The following is a 15,333-nucleotide window of genomic DNA, read 5'->3' as shown; positions in this document are numbered from 1 at the left end:
TGTCATGTTGAAACAGAAAAGCACACAAAGTGTTGACACAAGGTTAGAAGAACACTGCTGTCTAAAATCTGACAGTATACTAACCCAGCATTAAGATTTCCCTTCAACGAAGGAGCCCAAATCAGAAAAAACAGACCCAGAGAAAGACAAAAGTACACAATAGCATGTGGGCGGGGGTGTCATGAAGACGTTACCTATCTGTCACACCTGACCAAAGCTGGCTCCATTCCACACAACACAAAAGTTCACATTCAGGAGTTTCAGCAAAGCGGGTTTCAAGGTACGGTCACAGTTGTCTTCTGTACAACAAAAGCAGCCCTGCAAAGGATGTGATGTCACGCTCCTAATGTGGGTAGTAAATAAACACTGAACGGAGAAAGCAATGACAAATCGTGAAGCGTGTGTGAGAGTGACGCTGCAGTTTGTAGTGAAACTGTACAGAACGAGGCCCATCGCTAGAACCACAAGAATAATGACCGCAAATACAGTGCCTCAGTGTTTCTCTTAGCCAGCTGAGCACATCTGCACAGTCAAAGTTTATCAGGGTTGAGGTCTGACCTGTGAGTCCCCCGGGGTCGGACAATGCACTGAAACAGGAAATAGAAGTTGTCCCACATACAGGATTTAATCTATGCAAGGGTGCAGCACAAAATTCTGGACCCGGTACGGAGGCATTCTCCATGTGTCCCTCCCCAAATCCACAGCTACACATTCTAGTATCTCTGTGGACTCTCCTAACATGAGGGCCCTCTATGCTCCTCTCAACACCTTCAGTTTGATTCGAGCACTGCAATCACTGCCAGCCTCTTGCTACTGTCAGCATCTCATCTGTTGACAAGTGCAGCCATGACTCAGTGATAACAGGTTTCAAAGGAGGAAGTTAAATAACCCTGCTAAGACTCGACCACGGTCTGTTGTCGACCTGAATTTTGGATGTTTACCAATGTTTCATTGAAAGACGGTAAAACTCAATTTCATGTTGAGAAACACAGAGAGCCTGATGGGTAGAACACACGGCAGCCATAACCAGGAACTGTCAAATGCAAATAAGTATTAATAAATAAAGTACTAAATCAAAGCTGCACAGTGATCAGAATCGAACCTCAGACCTGTACATCAATAAATCTTTGCATGCAAAGGCAGACATTGAAATGTTTCCACTTGAAGATTTGTTGGAGGCTTAAAACTTGTACTGCTAGTCTACTCATGTTACCACATTTTAAATCCACGACCAAACCTTTAAGTGCTGGTCCTGATCAGAAAGAGGAAGATGAGGATTCATGGCCTACAATGAAGGTTTCAAATTCACCTCATCAACAGCAGAATGAAGGCAGAAGTTTGGGCAAAGACATCCCAGTTCCTGAACTCACCTTGCACCATTTCTGTTTCCCCTCAGCATCATCACCTTACATCTACCTCGTCTTTCCCCAGTCATCGCTGACGGCCGTCCTTCCAGGATGGTTTAACATGAATCTCTGCATGGAGAAACAATAATTAACAAATGACTAAAATGAAAGTTTCTTAGCTTTTCAAGTAGTTAGCTTACCTCTCAGTTCATTCATGTGTCCTCTACGGCGCAATGTCTGAACCTTTGGTGCGGCTGCCTCCTACACATGATAAACTCCATTCAAAACTCTGACACTCAAATTTTACTGAAGACCTACGACGACAAAAATCCCGACAGACCTTAATATGTGGACATTTGCCAAAGATTAGGGGATACTTTTCTATTCGGCATACCTTAAAAATCGTAAGACACACTCGGAGGAGAGTTTCAACTCAACTCGATGGGCTGCCTGCTGTTCCCTAAGGTCGGTTTCCATCAAACCGGCGATGATGGACGGCGGCAGCGAGGAGCTTTCTGTCGGATAAATGGCTTTTTAATTACGTTTGAGTCCTCCTCGTTAGGTTTTCTGGCGCCGAATTCACCAGAATAAACTAATCATCTCGGAAGGAGCTTATATTGAGTTTTACAGTGCATTAAGACTTGTTAAGAGCCACGGTATACCACCAAATCGATCCACTCTGGCGTGCTTTCTACAAACACACTCCAGCCGTACCGCCTCGCTCAAGGTATCTATTGGCTTAGAGCGCCTCTCTGTGGCCGTACACTGTCATTACGCAATCCTCAAAAGAGCATTTAATTTCAAGTCGTGCACGTCACAAGGAAGTAGTAAAAAAAAAAAAACTTTATTGACAAATGCAAAATATTAAAATTTAAACATGAAATTACTGTCAGTTAATCTACAGGTTTACCCACAGTTTCCTAAAAACAAGAAAGTCAAGGTTTCCTTCAGAAGATCAAGCACATTGGAACAAAACGCTTCAGAGGGTATCAAAGGACATAGTATGGTAAATTCAAGTGGTGGACTGAAGAAATCCACTGACACAGTACACCAAGGGACGCTTACGATTCACAAGAGATTTTATAAGTAGAAAATGGAGTCATAATAAATATAATGCTTCTGGCTGGGATTCAGTGAAGATCTAGATCCTTGAGGGAGGACAGCACCGTCGAGTGGTGTGTGTGGATGAGGAGAACAATTCAGGCACTGCTGGTCTGCTCGGTCTTCACACTGCCAAACAAAAACGAGAGCTGATCTCAGCTGGAGATTTATTTGAAGATCTCGGTGAAAAGGTGCAGGTGAGGCATAGAGTGTCATTCTGCAATTAATCACGTCTGTAGGTCACAAAAAGTGCTGAGCAGTGACTGACACATTGGAAACTGGACCTGCGCTGCCAGTCAGGTTTGAACACGGAGCTAAACTGACCTGAAAACAGCATTCAGCCCCTGTGAACTGAGCCTGAAGAGGAAGTGAGGAAAAGAGCAAATACAGAGATACAAAAGACCATTCATTGGACAAACACTGACAGAGGCTTCTCACCTTTTTGAGTCAGTCTTCTCTGCACTGCTGTCCTTTGTTTTCTCTTCCTCTTTTATCTCTAACAGGATAAAGGACAAAAAAAAGAATCATTAATAAAAACAAACTCAACAGCAATCCTTTCTGTGACATAATTCCTCGGTGTCCACGTTGAAAATACCCACCAGTTTTCTTCTCCTCTCCTTCCTTCTTGTCTTCGTCGACTCGGGGCCTTTTTGCACCCTTCTTGTGATTGGCCACGTTTTTCCTGCCTCCCTCGCCCTCATCCTCAGAGTCTGAGAACTCTTCATCGCAGGCTATCCTCTTATCTGTGGCACGGACTGCAATCACACAACACACTCTGCTTAATGATGTTACAGGGGGACAAGCCAAAGACAGACACGAATTGTGTCTGCTTAAGAAAAGGACTTCACAGAAAGATCTGAAAGGAATGGATCTGCCACCACTGACATAAGATCAGATCAGATCAAGATTAGCCATGCATTCAGTCAGCATGTCAGAGCCACTGCACTTTCCATGTTGTAGGATAGTTTGTATGGAAACAAGATGCAGAGTCTACAGCCATGCTACTGCTGCTGTGAGCCTGTATTTTGGCTCAGTAGTGCTTTGAGCTAAATGCTATCATGCTGATGCCAAGCAGGTATGTGGTTTATTAAGTTCACCATCTGAGAATAGTGTGTTATCATGGCAACATTCTCTAATGAGTACTAAAAATAAAATTAATAAATTTCATGGTAATCCATCTAACAGCTATGAAGTCAAAATCAAAAACATGGCGCTGCTAGAGAAAAACTCTGGGGACTTAAGCTAACCAAAACAGTTTTTCGCCTCCACAACTATTCAACATAAAGTAAATATGTCTATGAATGGACAGAGTGGAATGTCAGGATATAAAACCCAGGCTGATGGGACACTTTGAGCCTAGAAAAAGCTCATATTGAATATTGTCACTCTTATTGTTATTGCTGTTATTTCTACGTGGGGTAAACATGGAGTGATGGCACATCAGCTCACTGGGTTATGCTAAGAGGACCATTGTTTCTGTGAAGACAGATCATTCACAATGCAAACAGTAAATGCTTCAACGTGTTAACATCGAGGAAGTATTTTACGAGTAAGAAGACATAAACACACGACTGTGACAAAGTTGAAGGTGACAGGAAATGAACACGAGTATATGAAGTCACTCCTTGTGTCCGCAAGTCAAGGGAGAGAGTGTGAAAATGAACAGCAGCCTTACTGGACAGGCGTTTGTCAGGATCCTCTGTGTCCTCGTCCACAGTGTCATCTGGGACAGCGTCCTCTGGGATGGCTTGCATCTGCACTCCAGGAGCATGAGGCAGCATCCGCAGGTTCTCAAACAGACGCTGCCTAAACAACCACATACACAAACATCATGCAATCAGCCACCTCTCGAGCCACACAGGAACATTAATATCCAAAACTAGTACTGAGTGTGTCTCAATATGCTTTCTCACATTGAGCAAACAGGATCTACTGAAGATTTAGTTGAAAGCTCCAGAAAAAGCTAGCAAGTGGAGCTTAAGTTAAAATTCCAAGGCGAGAACTGAATTTTCTCACCCAAAACATGTTTGAACATCATGAAAAAATCTGATAATAACAGGCCACTCAGAGCATAACTGATGAGAAAAGTCTGCATTTAAAACTCCAGATTACAATCAAAACATGTCTGCAAAATCATCTGTAATAATAATAACAATCATCCCGAATGCTTTCATAATCCACCGCAGCCTTTCTAAGAAACAGTTAAATGACGATGCGTACTTGATCTTGTCCATGTACTCGTGTGTGTTCTGGTTGGTCATGTTGGAGGGGCTGATGTGCAGCTTGAAGTCAGGCCCAAAGTACTCAAAGTAGTCATTGTATGGCAGTTCTGCAACAGAAACGTCATGGAGAAACGTAAGCAAACTGAGCCGAGATGAACACAGGGGGAACAGATTTATGCACAGCAGATATGACAAACTGTCAAATTATGAGTCGTTTGGAATGAAAAAGCAGTGATACCACACCCGTTAATGTGATTTACTGCAGCTTTCTAACCTACACTGATCCTCACTGAGGGACAGATGGATTGGAATGAGTGGGGAGGTCAGTTAATGTCCCGAAATTCCATTAAGAGAACTGCTGGCCCATTCGACAGGCTGTGATTACATCGCCTCTCTTTATGTTACACACACTCAGTGGAAGAGACGGTCTGCTGACTCAGCTGCCTGCAAGGAAAGGTAGCAATCAGGCTGTCCCTCTGCAGAGGTGAAGCAACCGACCTGCGGATACCCCGTCACCTCCACCTTCCATTCCCCCAACAAAGAGGGAGGGAGATGAAGCAAGAGAGGCGCCGCAGTCATTAGTTTCTAGTTTCAGTGTTTCAGTTCTGAGCTGATGCCCATTTGGCGCCTCTCACTGTTAAATGAGGACACAAAGGAATCAGTTACATGTTACATCAGATCTACACATGCTGCGCCTGTGTATGTGGCACATAGAATATGAAACATCTGAAACATTTATAAGCATTTTTAGAATTTATCAGTGATTTCAATGTAGTTTTATGCCTGAAGAAATGCCTTTCAATATCGTTCTGCCATAAAACCATGGAGCCCAGCACCTAAGTGAATCAATGGAGGAATTTGTTAGACTTGACTTTGAATGAAGGCTGAAATAGAGGTGGGATCAGGGAGGTTGGCTGTAAGGTTCAGAGGTCAAAAAGGTTGCAACCTGCTGCTCTGGCCTATCATTATCCTCTACTGCCAATCAGGACACATCCTACACATCCATCACATCCATCCATACTGAGACAAACCATCGGGGATGTCTGTGTCCAGAGCCACAGCGGTCTCGTAGGTCCAGCAGCGGGCCACGTTGCGGATAGTGTATCCTCCTCCCCCCAGCATGAGCAGCGGGAGGTTAAAAGACTTCATGTACTCCACACACTTGGCATGGCCTGGCACAAAGGAGAAGCACGATGTAACACTTGCATCATGGGCTGTGACTCCCGCTCATCACTCATTTAGTATCTATTGTGTGTCTGTACCGCGGATGGTGAGGTTGAAGCAGCCGAGGCGGTCTCCTGAGAGAGAGTCTGCGCCGCACTGAAGAACCACAGCACTGGGCTGGTACATCTCCATCACTTTGGCCATCACCTGCAGGGCCATAGCACAAAGTCACACTCACAAGTGTTCACAGATAGTGTGAAGCATCCACCTGTCGACTGCCTGACATCCCATTGAACTCACCTGTGCCAGGTCTGACAAGGAGACAATCCCCTCAACTGATATCTATTTAAATGCTGTCTGTCAGTTATGGGGATCTTTTTCTTTCCTGTATCATGATAGAAAACAACTGATGAACAACTATCATGCTGTGGTGTCATGTTTCTGGCCACCTGATGACTGTAAGACCAATACTCAGTCTCTTTTAGCTCTGGTTTGCTTTCCACCAACTCCTGAGAAAATACCTGGCTCTTCAGCTGCTAAATGTTAAACTCTCTGTAGAGCTGAAGAGAACTGCACAGTTGTTACTTAAAATGATCACTTAAACACAGTTATTTAATCAATCCTTAAATAAAGATATTGCTGAGTGCAGCTGTAAATACTAGAATAATGTGCAATACAAGTCAGTCGAATTCATTCAGTTATAAAAATGTCTTCCTGGTGTGAGGCTCAAGTCATCTTCTGAGCAAATATGGTAAAACTGTGTTTTGTGATTGAAGATGAGATCAGATCTTGTGGATCTGGACAAACACTAGCAGTGTAACGTGATAAGAAGTCTAGTCCTGATCATTATTCCAGTGTTGTACTCACCGGCTTGAAGATTTGCTCATACGACTCATCGTCAATTCCATCACGCAGGGGGAAGTTGACAGCATAATATTTGCCTTTTCCAGCTCCAATATCCTAAATACAGAGAGAGACAATGAGGAGCAGACAGAAACAGATTCATCACTCAATTCTCTGAATATCCATATCAAGTGTGAGAGAGGAAAGGATTCAAACAAACACAGAAAAACCAGAACATACTAAAAGTAAAAAAAAAAAAAAAACCTGAGTGAGGACAAAGGCGGAGGCTCACCCTGAGGTCTCCAGTTCCAGGGAAGTACTCCCCGTATTTATGGAAGGACACAGTCATGACCCTGTCTGTGGTGTAGAAGGCCTCCTCTACTCCGTCCCCGTGGTGGATGTCGATGTCGATGTACAGCACCCTCTGGTGGTACCTGGGAGAGAGGCACACAGTCAGAGCTGGGATAAATCCAAACAATAGGCTGTTTGCTTAATGCTGTATTTTCCAGAGAAACCATATGCAAATCATGACACTGAGGCTTTACTTCTGCTCTGATGAAGAACATTTTTGTCCTTGTTTTCATTCACGGCACTTTCACACATGCAGATTGACACAATTTCTCACACTGTTGGTGAAACTCACTTGAGCAGCTCCAAGATGGCCAGCACAATGTCATTAACGTAGCAGAATCCTGAGGCTTCAGACTTCTTTGCGTGGTGAAGTCCTCCAGCCCAGTTCACAGCGATGTCAGTTTGCTGTCGGTTTAATTTCACTGAGCCAGCTGTGCACAACAGATAACACACATTTGGTTTAGAGACATTTGACAGTTTTTAATAAATACAGACAGATCTAACAGGGCCAGAGCTTTACTCATTTCCCAACAGGCCTTAAAAATCACGGTACGGTTTGGCTGACAGGTGGCCTGATGTCATGCATTCTCATCTGGCTCTAATACACTGGTGGTTCAGGTTATTGCTGTCACAAATGCACAAATGTGGGACGCTACAACACTTGTTGGCTTGAATCCATTGTACCAAAGTATTCCAAGGTAACATCTTCTAGGCATTGAAACTGGCAAGTACTTCAGTGAAGACTGACCTTCTTTCACAAGAGTATATGTCATCACATCAGACTATTAGTCCAAAAGGAGTCATAACAGCCAGCAAGTCAATCAATAATGCTTCCTTAATGAAAGGCCCTGTAAAACATTCTTTTGAACCTGCCTCTTACTATGAGTGATGAAGGACCCCATCACTCACAGTAAGAGGGAGGCTGAACGGTGTTTTTTTTTCTTTCCAAAGATACAAGTGGTTCATTTATCTGACACATTTCTGCCTGTGCTCTTCTCATGAGCTTGAAGTTGGCAGGATTGGCAGGTTGGGAAAATATACTTCCATGCACCAATCAGGATTCATCTGAATCACAATCTAACTTGCCAATAGTGCAAAGCTGTCAATCAAACTGAGGACATCACACCCACACAGTCCAGATGAAGATGCCAGAAATGATTCTGTTTGCAGTTTTACTAGTTTATGTAGAAATTTGTTTACAAAAGACTGATTTCAAAAGCACGGTAATGTAAATGTAAATGTAAATGTAAATGTAAATGTAAATGTGTTTTATTTATATAGCCCTTTACAACAACCTTTCGGTGAACCAAAGTGCTTTACAATAAAATGAGTAAAAACAATGAGAGACAATAAAACAATAAACCAAACAGAATAAAATACAATAAATAACATACAATAAAACAAAGTTAATGTCATCACACTACTGGGTTGTGAAAGCCATCCTAAATAAATAGGTTTTTAATCTAGATTTGAAGAGGCCCAGATCAGAAGCCAGACGTATTTCAGCGGGGAGCCTATTCCAGAGCCTGGGAGCAGCAATGGAGAAGGCTCGGTCACCCCAGTGTTTGTGTTTTGACCTGGGCACTTCCAACAGGAGTTGGTTGGATGACCTCAAGGCTCTACCTGGCTCACGAACAGTTAAAAGTTCAGATAAATAAGGTGGTGCGAGGCCATTAAGAGCTTTAAAAACAAACATTAAAAGTTTGAAGTCAATTCTGTATAGGACACGAAGCCAATGAAGGGAGTTAAGAACAGGAGTGATATGCTCTCGTCTGTTTGCGTTGGTTAAAAGACGGGCCGCAGCGTTTTGCACAAGTTGAAGGCGACTAAGAGAAGATTGGGAGACGCCGGCATAAAGTGCATTGCAATAGTCTAATCTTGAACTGATTAGTGCATGGATAGCTTTCTCTAGGTCGTGACGGCTTAAAAACATTTTAACTTTGGCCAGTAGACGTAGCTGGAAGAAACTAGTCCCGACAACATTGTCAATTTGTTTGTCGAACTTCAGATGACTGTCGAAAACCATTTCCGATTTCTGACGGTTGGACTGAGTTTTGAAGACAAGGTGCCAAAGCCAGCCGTCACGGTATCCTCAAACACAATGCATTCTGTCTTATCATCATTTAAGTGAAGAAAGTTTTGGGCTAGCCAGTGCTTAATATCAGCAACACAAGCAAACAAAGAATTCTTTGCAATGTGACTGTTAGGCTTCATGGGCAGATAGATTTGTAGATCATCTGCATAACAATGAAAAGAAAGGTTGTGCCTAGCAATAATTGACCCAAGTGGTAACATGTATAGGGAAAAGAGAATGGGGCCAAGAATAGAGCCTTGTGGGACCCCACAGGAAAGAGAAACACTGGAGGAGGACAAGTCACCAACCATAACAGAGTAGGTTCTACTGGATAGATACGATATGAACCACTGCAGAGCAGTGCCGTGGATACCAACGTAATTGCTCAGGCGTGACAGGAGGACTGAGTGGTCCACCGTGTCGAAGGCTGTCGTAAGGTCAAGCAGTACTAGGACAACAGGGCATTTGGCATCCACAGACAGCGCAATATCGTTGTGCACCTTTAACAGTGCAGACTCAGTGCTGTGTCGAGACCTGAACCCAGATTGAAACTTTTCAAGCACAGCATTGTTTTGAGAAACCAACTCAAACTGGTCGAGTATAGCAGAGTGAGTTGGGGCAACAAGCAAGTCCTTATTAACACTCATGTTAAAACTTTTACTAGCGTCTTGTCTGACAGAGTCCACTTTGTCAACAAAATAACGCAGAAACATCTCACAAGTGGCAGTTGAGACATCAGTCACAGCAGAAATGGATGGGTTAACGACAGCATTAATAGTACTGAATAAAACCCTGGGACAATGATTGCTGCTAGAAATAATATTAGAGAGGTACTGAGATTTTGCTTCCCGTACAGCCCTCTGATAGTCAGTAAGGGAATTCCTTAACATTTCCAGTGACACATGCAGTTTGTCCTTCTTCCATCTACGTTCGGCCTGCCTGCAGCGTTGCCTAATAGTGCAGGTGGTGTCGTTCAACCAGGGATCCGTTCTTAGCTTGGCAGATTTTCCCCTGAAAGGGGCAATGGAGTCCAGAATCCCAGTGCAAGTGGAGTGGAAGAAGGAAAGAAAATTATCAGGACAGAGAGTGGAAGCCAAGCCATTCAAGGCAAATAACTGTGAGTCCTTGAAAGCAGCAGTAAATTCATCAGCCGTGAAGGAAGTGATGATGCGCCGCTGACAAGATGGAACAAGAGGTTTGCTAACTGATTGGGGGGCTGACAGTTCAATAAGTATGATCTGAGACTGCAGTCTCAGCAATGTCTTTGATGGAAACTGAAAGCCCAAGCGAAATAACAAGGTCCAGGGCGTGCCCAAGATGGTGCGCTGGTTTATCCACTGATTGTGTCAGGTTAAAAGTTTCCAACAGGCGTTTGAAGTCAGTGGCGAGTTGGTCAGATGGACAGCAAACATGAACATTAAAATCACCGCAAATCAGGAGCTTATCACATTTTGGGAGAACATCTACCAAAAACTCAGAAAACTCATGAATGAAGTCCTTGTTATATTTCGGAGGGCAATAAACAACAGCGCACAACACGGGACTTGTGAACTCCACCACAAACAGCTGCAGTTCAAAAGAGGAGTATGCATCTGAGGGAAGAAGCCGGCATTTAAAACTGTCATTGAACACAGCAGCAAGCCCACCCCCTCGACCCGAAAGTCGCGGTGAGTTGAAGACAGAACAGCTGGGTGGGAGGAGCTCAGAGAAGGCGCTGTTTTCGTGTGGTTTCAACCAGGTTTCAGTCAAAAGAATGCGAAGTAAAAAAGTCATTTAGAATGAAAGTCTTATTTACAACAGACCTAGTGTTGATTAGCACCATGCGAACCAGACACTGATTGGTCTGTTGGGAGATTCTCCGGTATGCAGCCCCACCTTCGGATCCTCACGAGCCGGCGACAGGGGAGTGGGTACCCGGCCTCTGGCACAGCCGGCAGCAGCCATCGGTAAGAGTAATCCGTGGAGCCTCGAATGTCATAGATGGAGCAACCCCTGGAGAGATCAATCGACGGACGACGAGGGCTGTACATAGAGGATGAAGCCCGGTGAGCTCTCAACCGGCATATTAGTCCACCTCTCTTTCCTCGTCTTTTGCGGTGGCTGTTGCGTAACGACGCGGCAGGTGGACGCCATAGGTAAGAGGGTAAAGACGCCAGTACAGGTGGTGGTGGCTGTCCATTAAAGTCCTGGATCGGTAGTTTTTCCACAGAATCGCGGATTTTCAAAAGGCTCAGGCGATCATACGCCAGCAGTGATGACACTTCATGATAGCAAAGCGATAGGAACAGGACAATATACAGCAGAGGTAACAGAGGCAGACAGCGGGCCACACACAACGGCGCCATCTTGAGTTTGTAGTACAGAGTCTGAGTTTGTAGTAATGACATCCTTTTACTGATAGTGACACACACATGGTGTGCTCCAGCATCCCTGCTGTTCACACTACTTCAGCCCTCTACTTTGCTGTGAACAGAGACTTTGCCGTCCGTCCCTCCAACCAAAGAGTCCCTCCAACCAAAGAGTTGGAGGGACAGACAGACAGACAGACAGACAGACAGACAGACAGACAGACAGACAGGCAGGCAGGCAGGCAGGCAGGCAGGCAGGCAGGCAGGCAGGCAGGCAGACAGACAGACAGACAGACAGACAGACAGACATTACCCTTTTTAAGACATTCAGCTAGCGATTAAAAACTTAATCTGTGTGTGTGTACCTAACATTTAGTTATATCATTTCCTCTTGATAAAGTCATCGAGGTCAATTTTCTTTACTTACCAGCAGAGCCCCCAGCGGAAAGTTGGCAGAACTCAAACAAGCCATCAAACACGGGACAGTCCTCTCCAACGTTGACTGCAAGATTACAATGATGGATCAGTTAGTGATGTGATCACATGAACAGAGAGAACACAAAGAACAGCTTGTTGTGAGTGTCGAGCTGTGAACAGGGTTCCCACTACAACGCCGAGGAAATCATTGACTTTTCCATGACTTGTCACACTGAAACTGGGTGCTATTTGTTGTGCTGTTTTTCAGCTGATGACAAGGTGGATTTAGCCATAGGATGTGTTTGAGGAGCAGACAGAGAGGCAGAGCTTCTATCTGACTCTACCTTCAACTCGATGCAGATCATTTGGGTCAAACATGTATCCAGCTTGAGATCATCTTCAGTCTGACATCTGACCAGCAGCGTTGTAGTCTGCACTCACACATCCCCTCCACAAAACCACTGGTTGAGTCATTTATCCCTTCTCCTTATTTGTGAAAACTCTGACATGGAGATGTGCTGGTCTGATTTTTTACCACAAAGCAAATGTGCAATGTGATTTTGATAATCCAATAACTGTTTAAATCATTCATCAAGTAAAAATGACAAAACTCGCTACTTCCAGCTTCTCCAATGTTATGATTTGCTGCTTTTCTCTGTTTGTTTTTCATTGTAAACTGAATACATTTAGACTTTGGAGTGCTTGTGACACAAAACAAGATATTCTGAAGATCTTCAGCTCTTAAACAATAAACCAACTAATAACTAAATAATCAACAAATGAATTGATAATGAAAATAAGTGTTACTTGCAGCCCTAGTGAGAACCCTGTACATGGAGCCTGCACACAACTCACAGCGCTGCATCTGCTTGCTGAACTCTGACATGTTGTCTGGTCGTATGGACCGGAGGAACTTGATGTAGTCATCACTGTGATATTTTGTCATCTCCTCTGCTGTGGCTTTGTGTGGTCTCTGAAACACAAAACAAAGTAGCTCAAATTCACATTTTATCAACATATCATAAAGGACATTATCAAATAATGTCGTGGTTAGAATCATACATAGATCTCCATTTTCCTGTACAGTCCATAGTTCAGAAGCAGGTTGTGAGTCATCCGGATTCGATGTGGTTTCATGGGATGCCCTTGTCCATAATAATAATTTCCTATGTCACCTGCAAAGGGAATCATAACCATTTAAAAATCACATTCACGAGCAACAGCATATGTATATGTCATGTTCTGTCTAAGGAGGAGGGCTGATAAAACTAACAGAGAAGAAAATAATCACAATCCCTGATACTATCTAGCTTCATATAAACAATATTGACATTTTATTAATATATATCCCAGTGCTAATGAGCCCTGCTGCTAAAGAGCACTTTGATGGTCTGAAATTGGATCATTAATAACGAATACATGCTGAAGAAAACAGCCAGAGAAGCAAGCAGAAGGACATTAAGTGCATTCATTACACTGTGAATGTAACACAGTCACACACATCACATAATTTACAGATTCAAATATCTAAATAATTGTACATCCTTCACGTTTCCACCTGCTGGTGATCTTAAAGGTTGCCACTATTCTACATTTTTCTTTTTGTCAAATCCCATAAAAAGACCCAAACCAACTATGCTTTAGTCCGTTTCTCAATACTTAACGACTTCCCTCTATGTCTGTGGTTCTCAGTCCTACACCCACTGGTTCCCACTTAAGCCATAAATCCTTAAAAACAGGCACCAATAAATGGTTTCCTTTTTTAAAAAAAACAAAGGCTTAGTAATTACAATTATTGAGGCATTTTGAGGAAATGTTGGTGGATCACAACAGCCTTGATTTAGTATTCTAATTTTATCTTCTCCTTTCCCTTCTTCTTCTTCTTGTATCTGATGGTGTTGATAGTGAAGCATGATTACTATTGTCAATAAAATCATTGTAAACGTTATTATCATAGTGCCTTTGTCATCATGAGTATTAATAATTGTTGATGTTTGTGCTCATTATTACTGATTCTGTCCATTATTTGCTTAAATTGGATTATAGAGCCTCCACTATAGTTTCTTAAAATGTTGTTTTATTACCACTGTTATTGATTCTCTTGTAATATTTCATGAACTTTCACATACAAGCATGTTAAATGGACACATACTGCATACAGACACACACTACAATGACAATTCCTCCTGATGTACCTCCCTGCTCAGGGATATTGGTATAAGGGAACTATTTTCTGATAGTGATAATCCCTATGGACTCCAGTTTTTAGGAACTATTTTCAACAAGCGACCAAACATGTGGTCAGGATTTCAAAATCGGAAATCAATCATACAAGTTTTTACAGGTCTATGGTCTCAAGAACAGTTTGGTCCACATTGAGGTGTACAGATAACTCTATTCAAAAGCTAAAAACAGCAAGCCAGGCCATGAAGTGACACTTTCTGGCAACCCTCCATTGTAAATTAATAGGAAAGTCAGCTCAGCAGATACTATGACTAATTATGTCCCGATTGACCTGATGTGCTGACCTGAAAAATAAGTGATTCCTCTGGGAGGCCATGGCTGCTCTCTGAGGGTCAGGACTGTTGCCTCTCCTGTGAAATTCATCTGAACCCACTCAGTCCACTGAGTAACCTCAGGCCTGAGCACACTGAACGTGAAATACTTGCATATTTCGCTTTGTTGACTCATTGAAGTTTGTCATCATTTTCATGTTTTCTTCCAGATCAAAAATCAACAACTCCGTCCACAAAGCCTGGCCCACGGCTGCATTTATGACTCAAACAATGATGATAATGAGTGTTGGGATTACAGTGTTAAATACACCCAGGTCTAGCTAATTAGAACATCTTAAACATTATTTTATCCATACCTTATGTCATTCTTTACACTTACTCGCTTTACATACGGCGTATATAAGATTAGCTAGACGCTTTTCGAAGCAGTGGACAGTCAGGGCGACACTAGTTAGCACCGTGGAGGCCATTCAAGCGATGTAACGTTAGCAGCAAACTGCTGGTTAGCTAGCTTAGGTTAAACAGCATTCATTCACCAGCAGCACCAGCTAAACAGGCTAGCTAAGCGGCTACCGTTAGCCTGCCAGATGGCTCAGTTTGGGCTCCTCATTCAGACACTCAGGATGTCCCATACCGTCATAGTAGTAGCAGACCTTCTTCTTAGTCCCACCCGCAGTCGTGTAAGCCATGTTTGGAGCACTTTTTCTAAAAGTTTGTTTGAATTCGCTTTAGAAGGCAGGGATTAGGATGGACGACATCAACACACGCAGGAGCGGAGCGGAGCGTTGTTGAATGGGAGGCGCGAGGGCACAGGGGCGGGGCGGCCAGAGAGGTGAGGAGGAAGCTCCGCGCGCAGACAGCTGAGAGGATGAGAGGTGTGGTGTTTACACTGCTGCTGCCGAAGGACTGACGGGTACACGAGTTTTTACTTAAAGCCAGGACATCACGCAT

At 43.4% G+C, this 15,333-nt stretch overlaps 1 protein-coding gene across 1 annotated transcript; it reads right to left on the bottom strand.

Moving 5' to 3' along the window:
• Positions 1 to 2,182: 2,182 nt before the first annotated feature.
• On the bottom strand, positions 2,183 to 15,333 carry LOC139347892 (histone deacetylase 2). The gene is made up of 14 exons (XM_070987742.1): positions 15,017 to 15,333; positions 12,929 to 13,041; positions 12,722 to 12,839; positions 11,877 to 11,951; positions 7,320 to 7,458; positions 6,969 to 7,110; positions 6,701 to 6,793; positions 5,932 to 6,040; positions 5,701 to 5,841; positions 4,668 to 4,776; positions 4,123 to 4,253; positions 3,047 to 3,202; positions 2,886 to 2,943; positions 2,183 to 2,576 (listed from the first exon to the last, which is right to left on the bottom strand). Exons 1-14 carry the CDS (start codon positions 15,069 to 15,071, stop codon positions 2,546 to 2,548), a joined length of 1,470 nt encoding a protein of 489 aa, XP_070843843.1. The 5' UTR covers positions 15,072 to 15,333; the 3' UTR covers positions 2,183 to 2,545.

The sequence above is a fragment of the Chaetodon trifascialis genome, chromosome 19, assembly GCF_039877785.1.
Source record: "Chaetodon trifascialis isolate fChaTrf1 chromosome 19, fChaTrf1.hap1, whole genome shotgun sequence".
NCBI classification, from domain to species: domain Eukaryota; kingdom Metazoa; phylum Chordata; class Actinopteri; order Chaetodontiformes; family Chaetodontidae; genus Chaetodon; species Chaetodon trifascialis.
This window is presented reverse-complemented; position numbering and strand designations above follow the sequence as displayed.

What these genes read in the sequence shown, in the direction of transcription:
- LOC139347892 (XM_070987742.1), bottom strand. Translation starts at nt 15,071, where the DNA reads ATGGCTTACACGACTGCGGGTGGGACTAAGAAGAAGGTCTGCTACTAC. An exon ending in TTCCGCTGGGGGCTCTGCTG is followed by an intron (nt 7,459 to 11,876) that starts GTAAGTAAAGAA and finishes TGTTGTGCACAG; the next exon opens with CTGGCTCAGTGAAATTAAAC. An exon ending in GCCATCTTGGAGCTGCTCAA is followed by an intron (nt 7,111 to 7,319) that starts GTGAGTTTCACC and finishes CCTCTCTCCCAG; the next exon opens with GTACCACCAGAGGGTGCTGT.